Source organism: Colletotrichum higginsianum, chromosome 3 (genome assembly GCF_001672515.1).
Source record: "Colletotrichum higginsianum IMI 349063 chromosome 3, whole genome shotgun sequence".
In the NCBI taxonomy this organism is placed as follows: domain Eukaryota; kingdom Fungi; phylum Ascomycota; class Sordariomycetes; order Glomerellales; family Glomerellaceae; genus Colletotrichum; species Colletotrichum higginsianum.
Genome location: NC_030956.1, coordinates 149,421 through 166,419, shown reverse-complemented (window position 1 = coordinate 166,419; position 16,999 = coordinate 149,421). Strand labels below are relative to the sequence as shown.

General features: G+C 52.7%; 6 protein-coding genes across 6 annotated transcripts; 3 read left to right on the top strand and 3 right to left on the bottom strand.

Moving 5' to 3' along the window:
• Positions 1–1,143: 1,143 nt before the first annotated feature.
• CH63R_03595 (Acyltransferase) lies at positions 1,144–2,691 on the top strand (the record flags this gene model as incomplete). Its single annotated transcript, XM_018298570.1, has 1 exon — positions 1,144–2,691. One exon carries the CDS (start codon positions 1,144–1,146, stop codon positions 2,689–2,691), a length of 1,548 nt encoding a protein of 515 aa, XP_018159816.1.
• A 1,891-nt stretch (positions 2,692–4,582) lies between these two features.
• Positions 4,583–5,806, top strand: CH63R_03594 (Short-chain dehydrogenase/reductase family Oxidoreductase; the record flags this gene model as incomplete). The annotated part of the gene is made up of 4 exons (XM_018298569.1): positions 4,583–5,122; positions 5,218–5,392; positions 5,476–5,589; positions 5,655–5,806. The coding sequence occupies 4 exons, from the start codon at positions 4,583–4,585 to the stop codon at positions 5,804–5,806; spliced, it is 981 nt and encodes a 326-aa protein (XP_018159815.1).
• A 237-nt stretch (positions 5,807–6,043) lies between these two features.
• Positions 6,044–7,154, bottom strand: CH63R_03593 (Tat pathway signal sequence; the record flags this gene model as incomplete). The annotated part of the gene is made up of 5 exons (XM_018298568.1): positions 6,044–6,132; positions 6,195–6,362; positions 6,420–6,519; positions 6,576–6,706; positions 6,767–7,154. The coding sequence occupies 5 exons, from the start codon at positions 7,152–7,154 to the stop codon at positions 6,044–6,046; spliced, it is 876 nt and encodes a 291-aa protein (XP_018159814.1).
• Positions 7,155–7,525: 371 nt separating this feature from the next.
• Positions 7,526–8,105, bottom strand: CH63R_03592 (uncharacterized protein; the record flags this gene model as incomplete). The annotated part of the gene is made up of 2 exons (XM_018298567.1): positions 7,526–7,696; positions 7,743–8,105. The coding sequence occupies 2 exons, from the start codon at positions 8,103–8,105 to the stop codon at positions 7,526–7,528; spliced, it is 534 nt and encodes a 177-aa protein (XP_018159813.1).
• Positions 8,106–9,756: 1,651 nt separating this feature from the next.
• CH63R_03591 (uncharacterized protein) lies at positions 9,757–10,059 on the top strand (the record flags this gene model as incomplete). The annotated part of the gene is made up of 1 exon (XM_018298566.1): positions 9,757–10,059. The coding sequence occupies one exon, from the start codon at positions 9,757–9,759 to the stop codon at positions 10,057–10,059; it is 303 nt and encodes a 100-aa protein (XP_018159812.1).
• A 489-nt stretch (positions 10,060–10,548) lies between these two features.
• Positions 10,549–14,960, bottom strand: CH63R_03590 (Multidrug/pheromone exporter; the record flags this gene model as incomplete). Its single annotated transcript, XM_018298565.1, has 11 exons — positions 10,549–11,229; positions 11,288–11,478; positions 11,540–11,655; positions 11,707–12,236; positions 12,287–12,456; positions 12,512–13,262; positions 13,331–13,477; positions 13,556–13,835; positions 13,889–14,542; positions 14,609–14,799; positions 14,862–14,960. The coding sequence occupies 11 exons, from the start codon at positions 14,958–14,960 to the stop codon at positions 10,549–10,551; spliced, it is 3,810 nt and encodes a 1,269-aa protein (XP_018159811.1).
• Positions 14,961–16,999: the final 2,039 nt, after the last annotated feature.

Genomic DNA, 16,999 nt, shown 5'->3' with positions numbered 1-16,999 from the left:
CTTGCTTGCTTGCTTGCTTGCTTGCTTGCGCCATCTATCCATCCATTCACCCATCCATCCATCCATGTCGCCCCTTCCCTTTTTGTGCTGATGAGTCGCATGAGGATTGGCATTGGCACTGGCATTGATTGGCATGAACATAGCCGGTCTGCTCCGTCACCCTTCGCTGATTTGTCTCGTCCGATGCGCGCAAAACGACTTGTTTCGAGCCGGACATCGCCATCACCATCACCGCCAGTCAAGCAAGCAAGCCGCCGCAGCGTATTCGCATCAAACACGAACTCGAAATGCGCTACGCCATACCACATCGCTCGCTGGCCGCCTTTTAAACAGTGAAAATTTGGAGCAAGTTGCAGGTCGCTTCCCGCGGGGGAACATCATAGTAGTTAGACATGGACATGCTCATATTCGCTTCACCTTGGGCGTTCCCTCTTCCCGACCTAGCACCAACCAAACCACACTTCCCACTTCCCACTTCCGTCCTGCGCCGCGCGCTCTCGCCCGAGGGAGACGGAGCGGCACACCAACACCAACAGTTCGCAGTCACACATTCCGAAGAATCTCACTCGCCTTTTCCTACCGCCCCTCGATCCCACCCGGCAGGCCCCCTGCTTTCCCTCTTCTCTGGAACGAGCATCTTCGCCCAGGTACCTAACGCCAGCATTGCTTGGCTTGGTATCCGTAAACCCGCCCACTCCAACCTCCAACCGAATGAGCCACTTCTCATTCGACATACCCTTCTGTCACCTTCGTCACCTCCGTCTCACCTGAATTCCTCCCTCCTGAAGTTTTTTTCTTCCTTTTCCTGCTGCGATCCTCACGTCGCCAGTCGTCCGTCGCCGCCTCTCGGCACATTCCACGGCTGTACACCGCCGCCTCCGACGTGTGTCTCTCCGGGTGGTTTCCGAACTTTGTTACAAGCCACGCCATCCGTACCACGCGCGAACCCCCATCGACCAGAATCGACCAGACCACCTCGACCAAGCCGAATTCGTCTTCCTCCTCCTCCCCCCCGAAAGAAAGTCGGTCGAACTGAAATAGCCAAGACAACAGCGACCGTCCATCATTCCTCCTCGACACCTGATACACTCGCATCAACCCCTCCAAGCGCATGCCGTCGTCTTCGTCGTCGCTGCCGTTGCCATGATCTCTATCGCCGTTCGCTCCATTCGTGGAGCCATCGCCCGTTTTTCCCCGCCAGCCTCATTCCCCTACTCCCCACTCGCCGATGCCAACTCCCATTCCGAGCCTCCGTCCCCAGGCGGATCCGGTTCTGGATCGCAGTCCAAGTCCAAGTCCATCTTCGCGAGGCTGCTGGCTCTCCTCTTCTTCCTGTTGCCCTCGTTCGTGCAGCGCCGGCTGCGGCCCAACGACTTCAAGCATCGTCGCATATACCCGACCTCCTGGCTCGACGGCCTGCGCGGTGTCGCATCATTGATTGTCTTCTTCTGCCACTTCACAGAAAAGCATGCCGCCTGGTTTACCGCTCGGGCATACGGTATCCCCGATGAGAACGACAATGTCGCCTCCTCGCCGCTTCAGCTCCCCTTTGTCCGCGTTATCTACAGCGGCCGCCCCATGGTCCACATCTTCTTCGTCATCTCGGGCTTCGTCCTGTCTCTCAAGTCGTTGAAGCAGGCAAGGAAGCGGGACTACGATGGTCTGCACCGCACCCTTTCGAGCTCGGTCTTCCGACGCGGCTTCCGCTTGTTCCTCCCCACCACCGCCTCGACCTTCATCATCATGGTCATGATCCGCCTTGGATGGACCGGCTCACCCCTGCCCACACTGTGGGAACAGTTGGTGGATTGGAAGAATGCTGTATGGAGGATTACCTTCAGCTGGCAGTGGGACATCACCCAGATCCTCCCCTACGACGTCCATCTCTGGACCATCCCCATTGAATTTTCCAATTCGCTGCTGCTTTTCATCGTCCTAACCGGTCTGAGCCGCATGAAGACATACTTACGTCTCGCGTCTGTCTTGGCCATTATGGTTTACTGCCTCAAATGCGGCCACTGGGCTGCCTTTGAGTTCCTGGGCGGTATGGGACTCGCAGAGGTCGGCCTCATCCAGGAAGCGCGCCGCGAACGCCTCACGTTTGCCATCCAGGACAAGGAGGCGTCTGACATGGAGGCCTCCGTCGCCCCGGACTCGACGTCGACCTCCATGGCCACACGCCTCTTCAAGGCATTCCTCGTCGGCAACCTAATCTTTGCCCTCTTTGTCGCTGGCTGGCCAAACCAAAAGGCCGACGTCACCCCGGGTATGTCGCCACTGTGGCACAACACCATGGAACCCTTCTTCACCATGGGCGGCGACCTGGTCTCGTTCCCCTGGTACGCCCTTGGCGCCATGCAGATTGTCGCCGCGTTACAGCAAATCAAGATGTTGCAGAACATCTTTGTAACACCGTTGGCGCAGTATCTTGCCGACATCAGCTATGCCTTGTACCTTGTACACGGGCCGGTGCTGGATGTCTTCTCCCATCGTTGGATGCCAGTCGCCTGGTCTTTGGTAGGCGGCAGCAACGAGGCTGGCGTGTTGGGACGAGTGGTGGCATGGGTTGTTGGAGTAGTGGCACTCCTGGTCCCAGTCGTCTGGGCCAGCGACGTGTTTTGGCGAACAATCGACGTCAAGAGCGTGGAGTTGGCACATTGGATCGAGGCTCGTTGCATACGAGATGAGTAGGGCACGAGTGTTATGCTCGCAGTGCTGTTTTGGATGCGGCGTTACATGTGGCGTAGTGGCGTTCGGGGCGTATAAATGACGGGATAGACGTTGGTCTCGTTCGGTTTGCATAACTTTAGAGCTGACAGTTAGCATCTTGCACAAAGAAATCGCATACCTATATACCGCGTGCTGTCGGTCAGTCAGTGCGAGGTTTTGTTTGGTGACAAGGGGTCAGGGAGGGAGGGGGGGTTTCGTAGTTTGAGGTGAAGTCGCCGTCTGACAGCGTTGTGTATGTGAACGGTCGTACAAGTCTAATGCAACCACAAGAAGGAGGGCGAAACACCAACATTGTGCGGCCTTGGGGGGGCATGGGCAAGAAGAGAGGGGGGAGGGGAGGGAAAGTCTGTTCTCGAGAGGGCAGACCCGCGCGCGCTCTGGCACACTAATACTTATATCTACCCGCCCCCGATCGGATTGACTGACGATCCGCCCGTCCCGAGCTGACATGGAAGCCACCACACTAGGCCGCTCATCCTACTTGTGCCCCTTGCACCCTTGCCAAGGCCGTGAGATTGCGCAGAAGCGACCTGACAGGAGCAGTCTAGCCTGCTTCGTGCGGAAGAGCCGGCTGCGATTCAGTGGCAGCGGTAGTTATGTGGTGCTGGCGGCTTATTTTTAGCTTTATCCTTTAGCTGGAACAGTGGGACACCAATGCCAAAGAGAGGAAGCACACGGGAGACATATTATCGCGGCCTGGAGTGAGGAAACGAAAGTGGGGGATGGGAGTAAGGGAAGGGGATAAGTGTCCCTCCCCCCTTTGGCTTTGGGCTAGTGCCACATGGACGCAGACGTTGGCTATCGAACAAGAAGCAGAGTAAACCAGTCCCAAAAATGCCTGGGCCCTTCGGAATGGTCGAATGCCTGCCTGCCGTACAGACGGTTGCGGCTGCAGCACGACTGAACGCTGCCCGCGGGGATCCATCTCCCTTTTCCCTGGGCTTGCCGGCAGGCGTGCACTGGCCTTCGGGGTCCGTGGGTCCCGGCACGCGGAGATGACCGGACCCTCCCCCCTCCGTTGCATCACGGCAGCTGTGCCGGACAAAGCCAAGGACGTTCATCGCCGGGGTGTGCGGAGAGATATGCTCTGTGGCATCGGCCTTGTACTCCGGCAGAAAATGGAGGGTCGAGGGAGGGGCCCTTCGCTTTTTCGTCGTCTACATAAGAACACACACCTGTCCCCCGGGTTTTGGGAACTCACTATCTCCAAACTCCGGGACGGATGCCTCCCGGCCGCCATAGCACAGGGTACGCGGTGAAAGCCGTTTTGTCCTCGTTACGAATCGTTCATTCTCCATGTCCGAAAATCGACCAGACAGTATCGGCGTTAGAGTGCTTCATAGGACGAAAGTGGACAATTAGTCGAATCCGACATGGAAGAATCGCCTAACACCGAAGGGATATGTGCCTGGCGAGCAGGGGAAAGGAAGGGAGTAAGCTACTGAGCCTGCATTGCTTGGCCTTTTTCGTGCTTACGGTGTCACACATCTACCTACCTTTGCGCAATTCCTCGTTCTACGGTTGGAGGGCCTTGAATCGAAATCGCTACTGCGGGTGGTGACGTCGGGATGGTGCAATTCGCTGGTTGACGTTGGTCATGGAGAGTTCAGCTGTGCGAAGCAGATCTGGAAGTGATTACTTGCGTTCTGCTGGGAAACCATCCCAATGACTTCTCTTCCAGTTGGTCCGGTATAAAAGACAGCCAGACGCCTAGGCCTTCCTCAGAAGTCAACCAGATTGGTAGGTCGAAAACAGCACATCGCACCCGTCATCGAACCTCATCGAACGCTGCAACGCTTGATAGACCACGAACCACAACACTTCCACCGGTTACCCCTTGCCGTAACCAGTCATGGCCCCCCAACTAGGTCCCAAAACAACAGGCACCGAGCTGGTCGCCGAGTACGCCGAACACATCAGGGGCAAGACCATCCTCGTCACCGGCGTCTCCCCGGGCGGCCTCGGCGCCACCTTTGCCGAGAAGACCGCCGCCGCCGCGCCGGCCCTCCTCATCCTCGCCGGCCGCAACACGACAAAGACCCAGCAGACGGCCGACACCATCGCGGCGGCGCACCCCGAAGTCGACGTCAAGACGCTCGAGCTCGACCTGGGGTCCTTCCGGAGCGTGCGCAGGGCTGCAGAGACGGTGAACGGGTGGGCGGGCGTTCCCAAGATTGACGTCTTGGTGAACAACGCGGGGATCATGGCGACGCCGTGGGGGAAGACGGAGGACGGGTTCGAGAGCCAGTTCGGGACGAACCACCTGGGCCCGTTCCTGTTTACGAACCTCGTGATGGGAAAGGTGCTGGCCGCCGAGGCGCCGAGGGTCGTGACGGTCAGCAGTGACGGGCATCGGCTGGGACACATCCGGTGGACCGACTACAACTTCAACGTGAGTCTTTTATCCCTTTTCTCTCTTTTTTTCTTTCTTCTTCTTCTTCTTCTTCTTCTACTTCTTTCTTTGCCGCTGACCCACTAGGGCCTCAGGACGGCAAGCATTACAACGAGTGGCACGCCTACGGGCAGTCCAAGACGGCTAACTGCCTCATGGCCATTTCGCTGGCGGAGAAGCTAGGCGGCAAGGGCTTGTTGAGCCTCAGCCTCCACCCAGGCGTCATCTTTACGAACTTGTCGAACCACCTGGAAAACTTCGAAGCATGTCGTAAGTGGATTTGACCGACTCCCTTCCCTTTGCCGCTGGTCGGGAGTTCGTTCCGTGGCTGACTGAACCACCGGGGGGTGAAGGCGCCCAAGACATCAACATGGGGACTAAGTTCATGTGGACCGACTTCGACCCCAAGACGGAGGACCAAGGCGTTGCGACACATGTCTATACCGCTTTCAGCCCGGACCTCGAGGGTAAGTCTTCGGCAATTTTAATACGGGATTGCAGATATGCCCCGGAAGCTAAAGCTTACTGACAGAGCTGGCAGAGTTCAACGGCCAATTCTTCAACGACTGCCGCGTAGCGGACCAGTACAAGGAGGAGGTTTACCCCTGGGCGACCAACAAGATCGAGGCCGACAAGCTGTGGACGCTGAGCGAGAAGCTTGTCGGGCAAAAGTTCAGCTACTGATCCGGCCGTCTGATTCGCAATTGCTGGGATGCGGTTTCCATGAGCTTTTGAAGTCCCTGAAGCACAGTACCATCTGCCCTACTTGGCTGAGTTCAATGGCTGCGCCGGCACAGAAGTCAGAGACCCGACTTGACTTAGTACTGCGTCAGGCCGCGGCGTTGATTTTACTATTTTCTAACTATGCTTCCTACTAGTTGGGGGCCTTAAAATCAATCCTTTTAAAGATTATGTCCCTCATCACATTGCGACTACGGCGTATGGGGGATAACATCGCCGGGCCTTGGAGGTGCTGTGTAGTCGCCAGGGAGGCCATCGACCGGAGGAGCCTAAGAGCACACGTCAGCACAAAAGCATATCCTGCCAGCACACCAGCATCGCCAGAGATTACTTGCCTGGAGCTTCTCGGCCCATTGCTGGATAGCCTCGTAGTTCTTGCACATATGTTTTGTGTTGAAGTCGGGGAAGGGCGAGGGAGGATCGTTGGCCCAGACCTGGCCCAAGACCCCTGTGTCGACGTTGCAGACCAGCACCTGGCGGATCGTATCCAGACAATGCGCTTTCTGATGTCAGTACCAAGCATCCTATAGTTTCCTGCTCCCAGGGCGTCACTCACAGACGTGGAGGCGGACAATGTTTTCTTCGTTGGCAAACGCGTGGGTGCCCATCTTCTTGTAGTAGTCGTAGTTGTAGTAGAGAGATTTCCGCAAAAGATTCTATGAAAAGTCGTTGGCATCTTGCGAACAGATTCAAGATCTGGGAATAGACTTACTAGGCAATGCAGGTGGTGCATGCCCTCGACGTTGACGAAGAAGCCAGCGCCGTATTTCTCCGACCTCCTCACAAAGGACATGTCGAGCCCACTCTTCAGGCCGTCTTCGATGGAGATGACTCCGGCGCGGTCTGTAACACTGTCAGTCTCCATGTGCGACTACGTCGTGATGTTCTCGACTCCCTGCTTACAGTCAACGCCCATCGACTCCCACGCGGCATCAACCTCGGGCGATGCTTCTTTCCGGAAGACTTCCTCCTGCATGAAGGAGCCGTTGAAGTGCTTCCAGTCATACTTGACGTCGACATTTTGGAGCACGGGCGACCACTGAGTGGTATGGGCCGCACAGGTGCGGTCGAGGTTCGTCGCGCTTGAGGCAAGGTGCGCGCCGACACGCGCCGAGATGATGTTGGAGACGATGAAGACGGCGGCGGCGGCGGCATATCCCCAGACCCGTCTGCGATGTACGCTGTGCTCCCTCGCGTCGGGGGCTGACGGGAGAGACTCGAGGTCCTCCTCGGACTCGTCGGCCCTCTCGGCGAGCGGTTTCGAGTAAGACTCCTCCTTTGGGTGCATCATGATGTGAGAGAATTGGTGTTGAATCGCTCAACTAGTGTAAATGGGAGAATCAGTACACTCATAAAATCTTCAACACAGACACTTCCAGGAAACTAATTAGGGGGGGAGATGGGGAAGGTCTCGCAGAACGGCGGATAGTCCAAGGTGACCTCGGCCGGAGGAGGGGGGTGGGGGGAGGACAACGCCATACCCAACGACCGTGGTCTGACGTGAGGAATGTCACTTGGCCAAGATGTGCTTTGTACTGTTCAGGGACAAAATTACACATGCCTAGCGACGGGGCGTTCGTATCGTGGTTCGCTACCGGTAGGGTTGCCACGCGCAGTTCCGCAAACAGCTGGAATGCACCAGACCCTCAAGCTGCACACCTCTCAGTTGCGTCCGGGGGAGGGGAGGGGGGACTGGAATCGGAACGAACACGACATTTGCGACAGGAATGTTGCTGCCCACAGTCTGGCCGCGGGCGATCGCACACCGGCGCATGCGGCTGATGTGTAATTGAAGATGTAAGGCTTCGGAGCTTCGACGAGAAGGGGCCGAGACTGGAACACTCGGCACACAAACACGCACACACACACACACACATACGTCCGTCTTCGCCCAAAGAATTCGTGGTAGAAAGTAGACGGGATCGTCATTGCTGGCGCCGTGGTTGTTGTATAGCTTGTCAGATCTGCAGAGTTGACGCCTGCGGGCACCAATCGCAAAGGTTCCCCAGCGTTTCCCCGAGACCTGACGGATGATGCGATGCTGGATGGTGGGTGGTAGTGTAGTAGATGGATTGGTCTGGGGTAGCAAGATCTCGTATCTGTAAGACGCTGACAGGTTCTCCCGATGTTGCCATCTCGACAGGTGACTTTCCTTTGCCTCGTATTTGGGAAAAGAAGGAAGAATAAGCAAGGGAGAGGGGGCACGGTGGTCATTATCGGTATATTGATTGACTTTCCACATCGTGAAATTGTGTCATCCCATTGGTATGACGCAAATGAAGCTCTGGGTCAGCGGCATTTCATCGCAGCATCGTTTCCCCACGTATCAGATATTATGCAAATATTACCTCGTTCCACTCTATTTCGATTCCTCCTCAGCAATGAAGAATGCCATTGGGTGCCTGAACCTTTCAGCCTCTACGCCACCGCAGCAGATGTGGCATGCCCTGCAGTTTCGGGCCCTTGCCGGGGGGTCACCGAAGCCACTTCACGTACAACGTCTTCTCCCTCGGCGTGTGCTCAGCCTTCGATCCTATCAGAAGAAGCTATGACCAAAGACCTGGAAAATGAATTGCATCGTCGGGACACGACGCCTTGGCTGCTGCAACGCTAGTCCGGAGGCTGCGGGATGTTCGCACTTGGGATGGGCGTTATGCAGGCTCTGGAGAGTTCGTTGACCTGCATCCAACCCACCCCAGAGTCCAATGGCATCCACCAGTTTGGCAGACTCATAGATACTGAAATTGATGTGTATTCAACCACCACGTCCTTAAGCCAACATCATGCAAGTAGGGCTGAACCAGGGTTGGCTCGCGAGAGTCACCTCGAGACATTCCATATTCAGCTAATGCTCCAAGCGATCACAAGCTGGGCTCACAACGAAATGCTCGAATTTAACGGCATATTTCATTGTCAAACACATTTCCAAGACACTACGGGTCCAGCCCAAAAACCATAGTCGCGGTAACATGTACAACGTGGTGTGTCAGTCATCGCTGGTCAGTAGCCAGCCCATGGCTGGGCAGCGAGACACCTGTTGCATGTCAAACTGGGAAGAGAAGCCCCTTGCTCATGCCCGAACCTCCAACTTGAGAGAGTTGGTGGTGGGAGCCACTGAAGAGACTGACCGAGCAAGCAGCACGCTGCAACATCTCTGGCTTCCCTTGCTCGTAGCCACTCCCACATTTTGATATTATCTACACCACCAAGCATGCAAGGATACGAGGACGATCTACTTGCCGGCCGAATCAAGTCCCAAAGCCATACGAGTTCCCTTTTAGCGCGCCAAGTACTGTCACCCCGAGACTCCAAGACATCGTGAGCCTATCCCATCAACCAGCTCAAGCCCCAAGACGCCTCTGCTTGCGGAAGGGCCCGTGATGCCATCTGGTGTCCCCTCCCCCCCCCCCCCCCCCCCCAAACTCCAATCCCGTCATCATCCAAGCCTCCGGTTGCAAATCACGCCTGCTTGCGGCTGCGACCATGAGACTATACCTCACTAGCGAGCTCGCAACTCAAAAGCTCCCTTGCTACCGCTCGACCCTGGATTGGGAGGCCTTTCATCGCCCAGAACAAACGCCATCTCAACGATCGCTAGGCCATCAGAGCAATTCCGTATGCGGAATGCCTTCTCATTATCCGGATTCAAGGGTCTCCGGGTGAGGTAACGGATGTCTGCCCCTCCAAAGCGAAATTCCTTCATCTTCATTACTTCCTCCATACCAACTTTTCCATAAGTAGACCTCAAGTCCGCCCTTTCCCCCCAACTGATATCTTCATCCTCATCCTCATTCATCATACATCAAACACAATAACCTGCAATCACCTGTCGTCAAATCACTTCCCTCCAAGCCACATATCCTTCACACATACCATCACAATCAACCGCAACAATGAAGGTCTCCGCCGTTCTCGTCATCACCGCCGCCTCGGCCGCTCTCGCTGCTCCCGTTGCCGCCCCCGAGGCCGCCCCCGAGGCCGCGCCTGAATACGCCAACTACGGCGACTACACCTACAAGGAGTACGCAACCTACGGCGACTACGAGGATGTTCCGGCCGCGGATCCTACCTCGACTCCTGCCGCGTACACCAACTACGGCGACTACGAAGGCGTTCCGGTCACGGCTCCTGCCGCGTACACCACCTACGGCACGTACAAGCGCGCTGTCGACTGGGTCAAGAGCTTCTTCCAGTAAGACTCTTGCCTGGTAGCATTGGGGAAATTAGCAACGAGCGAGCGTATTTTTCACCACCACCCGCCGGCGCTATCTCTTTCCCGTCCCCTCTTGGATAGAGGTCTGGCTTAGTTAGGAAGCGGTTATTTCATCGACAATTCATTACAAATCGACTTGGGCGACGACCTCGAGGGTAGAGTTTGGAGCAAGGCAGTTTAATGATAAGAAAGCGAATATCTGTAGTAGACATAATTAAATAATTCCGATTCTGTGGAAAACAACAGTTGACGTAATGTGTTGCCACGCTCTCGATACATCATGGAGAACTTGAAGCGACAATATCAGGCGCCGCCTTTTTATTATGAGTGCATATGGATCTGTCGAAGTGGTTATGAGCGGCATCAACGATATCGACTTTCGGTTGAGAAAGTGCGTATGCCAATTCCAGTATGAGCAGGAAATTATATAAAATGTGGACCAAGAGATTCAAGACCAAGACATAATAACACCCTACATATCTTGACCTAACCTTTGAGCCTCGCACATCTTCGCATACATCCCACCCCGCTCAATGAGCTCTCCATGAGTCCCGCTCTCGGCGATGATTCCACCGTTGAAGACGAAAATACGGCTTGCGTCCCGAATGGTAGACAGTCGGTGGGCAACGGCAATAGTGATCCTATTGCCAGTCGTTGCCGCCTTCTTCAACGCGCCCTGAACGATGCGCTCAGACTCGGTATCCAGTGCGCTTGTCGCCTCGTCCAACAGGATCACGGCCGGCTTTCTGATGAGGGCGCGTGCAATCGCAATTCTCTGTCGCTGGCCGCCCGAGAGCTGGCTGCCGCCCGTTCCGCAAGGCGTATCAAGGCCCTCTGGGAGCGAGGCTATGAAGTCCCAGACATTGGCGGAACGACAGGCTTCTTCTAGCTGAAAGTCGGGCAGCGGGCCAGTCGTGGTTGTGTCGACGCCCTGCGAGATATTGTCCCGGATGGTGCCCGGGAACAGCGTCGGTTCCTGCTGCACTAGAGATATGTTCTTACGATAGAGAGAAGGGCTGATCGAGTTCAAAGGTGATGAATCTACGTTGATGGTGCCGCTGACGGGGTCGTAGAAACGTTGCAGCAGTGAAACCATCGTGCTCTTACCGCAGCCCGATGGCCCTACAAATGCGACAAACTCGCCAGGCTGAATCTAGAATTTGAGCGTGGTCAGCGGTGCATCGCATATTGAGGACGAGAATGTGGCTAACGGTGAGTGAAATCCCCTTGAGAACCCGGTTGTGCGGCGCCAGAGGGTAGGCAAACTGGACATTTTCCAGATCGAAAGACTTGCAGCCGTGTTTTGGTCCCTTGCCACTGTTCTCGGGGGTATCCTGAATCGTGGGCTCGAGGGCAGACATCCAGAAATAGTAATTGGCGGCTTTATGGCCCTTTGTGAAATCTTTCAAGAGCGATGAGGTTAGTGTAACTTGCCGGATTGTCGGGATGCTAGAGAGACTTACTGCCTGCGAAGACAAACATCTGGCTCGTCGCCTGACCCGAAAAGTAAACACCCATGAAGGAGACGATGAACTGATAGAAGTTGATGTAACCGTCGTTGATGAGCTTGGATCCCCACCTGCACACCGGGTTAGGGGAAGCCTTCTAAACAGACATAGAATTTCCTTACCAGAAGCCAAGGGCGAGGACGAAGTATTCGATTGCCTGGGTCATCGAGAACCAAATCATCATGTGAAACAGCGATGGTGCCGCGTTTTGAATAGCCATGTCCAGCTCGTGCGTGTACTTGTCTAGCATCTTCTGCTCAAGCGCCAAAGAGGAGACGGTGCGTACCGCCATCACTGTCTCTGACGCTACGGACGTGCTCTGCAAGAATGACTTGTCCATGGCGTTCTCCATCTTCACCTCGAGCCGAATGCGTACCCATCCAGCCAGCAGCATGGGAGGGAGCCCAGCGAAAACGCCGACCAAGCCAAGGCGCCAGGCAACCGAGATGGCGAGGATGCTGCAAGCTGACAAGTTGATGAGGGCTAGAATAAGAAGAGCAACGTTGAATCCCATGAACTCGAACACCGCCTGGGGGTAAGAGTCGAGACGGCTTGTCAGCGTGCCGATGGTGTTCTCGGGGCGATCGAAAAACCGCAGGTCTTGACGGAGGACAGAGTCCAAGAGTTCTCTGCGCATCTTTCTACCCAGGGTCTTATTGTCGTCAGCAATCTCCTGGAAATGAAAAAGGGCCGGTTACCTACCTGTGCGATCATGTTGCTAGACCATCCCAGAAGGAAATATCCGATCAGACACCCAAAGGCGATGACTAAGAACATGAGTGAGATGAAATTGCCTCGAGACACCATGTCGGGGGATGAGAAGACGTCGAGGATGTTGCCGAGGAGCAGGGCCTGTGCGGGAAACAGGGCAGCTGGAAGATGGTTAGTTTGATTAGGCTGGGATCTCTGTCAAATATAGCAACGTACCTCCGATGATGCAGGAGATGAGTGCCAGCAGATACCAGAACTTCAGTTCGGGCGTGCAGCCCATCAGCTTCACGACGGTGCTGATCAGGCCTCTCTGCTTGAACAGTGTGAAGTCTTCCCTGTCTTTGAGCGACGCCAGATGCCTCTCCTCAGTCGTTTTGTTCTTGACAAGTGGATGATCCACCCCTGGGATGTCGTCCAGGGTAGATTCCTTCTCTGAGAGGCGCTGGGTGGTCTGCTGGGTCTCGGCTGGGGACAGGTCTTGTGCCTTGACAAGATTGTGGTAGATTCCGTTCATTGCGACTAAATCGTCATGGCGACCTTGTTCAGCGATACGGCCTGAAGACATGACCACAATGTGGTCAGCGTTCCGGATGGTTGCCAATTTGTGGGCGATGACAATGGTTGTCCGGTTCTGGGAGGCTCTATTGAGGGCTTCCTGAACCACACCTTCGGCGTGAGGATCGAGGGCACTAGTCGCTTCGTCGAGGAGAAGCACCTGCGGCTCAGATATAAGACTGCGGGCAATAGCGATGCGCTGCTTCTGCCCGCCTGAAAGAAGACCGCCTCTTTCTCCGATCCTGGTGTCGTACCCTTGCGGGAGACTGGTGATGAAGTCGTGTGCGAAGGCGAGCTTAGCAGCGTCCTCGACACGTCGTCGTTGCTCCTCTGGCGTGGCTGTCTCCCAGGGTGTCCCGACGAGGCCATTAGATATGTTCTCGAGTACGGTGCCGTTGAAGAGAACAGGCTCCTAGATGCAGATTCGACTGTGAGCGACGTGACAGCAGTAGGGGTGATACGCTGGGTGAGGCTTCCTACCTGTTGCACAAGACGAACGTTGGTTCGAAGCCATTTGAGATTCAAGTCCTTGATATCTTTGCCGTCCAATCTTACTGTACCGGCCGTCGGGTTGTACCATCGCTCGAAAAGTCCAATAATGGTGCTTTTCCCCGATCCACTGGGACCCTGTGCAATCCAAAGTTAGGGATGTATCCAGAAGAGCAATGTCAGAATAACAACGTGGGGGAGGAGGTCTTGACATACCACCAAGGCCGTGACCTTCCCTGCAGGAACACGTAGACTGAAGTTATCGAGCACGGTGACATCTGGTCTCGTGGGATAGCTGAAAGAAACGTTTTGAAGCTGAACTTCGCCAACGAGCCTACCTGGTCGTTCTCCCGATTGATCAAAAGGATCAATCTCGGATTTCCTGTCAATCAGCGTGAAGAGCTCGGCCGCAGCAGTCGCTGAGCGGCCGAAGGTGACCATCTGCGGGGCGATGGTCATGACTGTACTGGCGGCGATGACAACAGAGAAGAGCACACTATGCCGAAGTTAGGGTGGAATAAACTGCTTGAGACCAGAGAGTGAACTGACGTGAAAACACCACCGAGGTCAGGAATTTCCCCACGATTCACCATGGCAATACCCTGCCAAAAGGCCAAGCCCATGGCGGCGTGAACGATGAAGTATTCCCCACCGAACAGAACCCCGTAGATTTTGTTTTTCTTCATGCCCAGGCGGAACGAGTTCTGGAGGAACGAATCGTACTGGCTGACGACCCTCTTGCGGAGATCAAAGGCGTGAACGGTACGAACACCTGCAAGAGTCGTTTCGGCGAAGCTTGCTGCCTGGGCGTGGATCTTGAGAATGTCCGTCTCGATTTGCGCGTCCAGTCCGGCGGCGCCGCCAACGACGATGAGGAGCACCGGCACCATGCCGATGATTATCAGCGTGAGCTTCCACTGGGTGATGAAGGCGATGATGAAGGCTGCGACAAAAGTAGCGCTGGCCTGGACGAGATTGCCGAGCTTTTCGCCAATGCCCGACTGGATCAGCTTTCCGTTGGACGTGGCTTGCATGGAGATGGAGCCGCTGGATTTGTCGAAGAAACCAATCTCCTGGCTGAACGCGGCGCGGAGGTACTCGTGTCGAATGTTACGGGTCAGACGGTGGGCGACAAAGGTGAAGAGCGAGGCGTAGATGTACGTGCATACAAATCGCACGATGCCGATGTACACGAAGTAGAGCCTGCGACGCAGAGATTTGGGTTAGCGATTCTGTCAATCTCGTCGGCGGCGACGATGGTCTTCATACGCTGTTTTGCTAACGGCGGCCATGAATCCATCCGGCTGAGAGCCTGAAGTTGAGTGGGAGTCGCTCAGAAGCGAGATGAACTGGCCGATGACAATGTTTACCATAGCCAGGGCAACGCCCGAGGCGATGGCAGCGATTATGGCGATGGATTCGAGGGCGTAGTCGGCTGCGTGACCAAAATCAAACACTCTCTGCGAACGAGAATGGTCAGCAAAATGCAATCAGTTGGTTTTTCGAAAAGTCTCAACCATACCAGAAAGCCTTTGAAGGCCGAGGGCTCCTCTTGGTCGCCCTTCGATGACTGTGCAGGATCATCTGCGCCATTCCCGGCATGATCTTTCGGTGTGGCCATTGTCGAACAAAAAGCAAAGAATTAAGAAAGAGACAGGTTAAAAATCTATGAGAAAAAGAGAGAAATTCCACTGAGGGTAGTCCCGAGAAATGGGAGGTGGTAGTGACTGGACAGCTCTGGCTGGACAAGGTAAATGTATTGTTCGCATCTCGACTCCGGCATCTTGGCTGATTGCTTTTTATATCAGACGTCGCTTCTGTCTCCCCTGAGAGACGAGTCTCCTATAAGCGCGTACGTTTGATAGATCGACCCATGGGACCGAAATTCGGCCCTGCCGGGGGGCTAACTTTCCGGTGCCGAGCGAGGTCTGCCGGGCCCCGGAACACCGGACGCCCGAGCCTAGGCGGCTAACTGTGACGGTCAGCCGTAATAGGTCAAGCGCTTGATCTTTATGGGCCCCAACTAACAGTCTGACTCCTCGGCGAACCTTGTGTTTGTTGCTTTCTGCTGTAACACCCTGATGAACGAACATCATGAAGTCTAAGCGTTTAAGTAAGCAGCCGTACGTGGTATATCCACGTCTGACTACACTGCCGAGTCAGCGGAGAAATCTTTGGAGTTTCGATCGGAACGATGGTGTGCTCGGCCAGCAGTGGTTTCATTAACGTTGGGCACCCACTTATGGGCACCCCCCACATTTAGGCACCCCCAAAATGAAGCTATCTCCATTATAACTATCGACTTCAATTAATTATTGTACTCTTCTAGATGCTACTATAATACAGCTTTTAGCTTTACTAAGTAAATTAGCCTTACTAGATTCATCCGTAATATCCTCTTTTTCACTAGCCTTAATTTAAGTCTTCTAAATATCCTTAATATTAGCAAACTTAGTATTTAAGTTAATTTAGACTATTCTTCTTTTCCTTACTGCATTATTAGTAATTTAAGCTTATAGGAGCTCTAGCTTATACTAAGTAATTACTAACTTATAAGCCTACTTACTAAAGTCTTTTTTTACTTTTATAAAAAGGAAGTATTAAGTATAAATATTATTATTTAGCTCTATAAATAGCTTTAATTACCTAATTAGATTCTTTATTTTTCTTAGTATTAATTATACTACTATAAATAATGTAAATACTAATTCTTTATCTCTCTAGCCTCTAGACTACTCTTTACTAGCCTAATTTAATACCCTTAGTATTAATAGGAGTAGTAACTTACTTATAAGGAGCTTTACTATAGAAATAGACTATAAGCTAGTCTATTTCTATTTACTTATAATATTCTATATTATTAAGCTTACTAAATAAGCCTTTTAATAATATTTAAGGAAGCTTCTCTTACTTATAATAGTAGAATTATTCTAGTAATTAAGATATTTAAGCTCCTTTCTATAAACTACCTTTATAGAGCTAAAGACTAATTAATCTAGTAGCTAAAGAATATAAGAAGTATATAATAGAAGGAATAAGAAGTAAATATTATTAATATAATATATTTATATAAATTCTATTATTATATAACTCTTATAGTTATTAATAATTAATAGTCTAATTTTATTCTTACTCTCCTTACTCTAAGAGGTAGTTTAAGGGATAATTTAAGAAAGGAAGACTTTCTATAGCTATTTAACTATAGTATTATTTATAGTCTATTTATTCTCTATTATAGTAAATTACTATTCTTTATAAGAGCTAAAATTTAGAGGAAACTACTACTACTAGACTATTTTACCCTTATATATAATAAGGGGATTAAGAGTATAATTTAGAGTAGAAATATATTTAATAATAAATACTTATACTCTTAATTTAAGCTATTTCTTATAAATAAACTTTATTTTAAATATACTTAACGTACACGCATAGCGAGTCGGCCAACATAGCGAGCCGGCCACTCCTTATCGCTAGAAAAAGCCCCTTTTCTAACTATTTATTAAAAAGTAGATTCTTAACTAATAAAGACCTAGTTTTTAGCATTAGATAACGATAAGAGTTAGATTTTAAGAAATAATAGTATTAAAATTATTATCTCTTTCTAGCCTATATTACTAAGCTTACCTCTTATCTAGGCCTCTAGATAAGAGGATTACT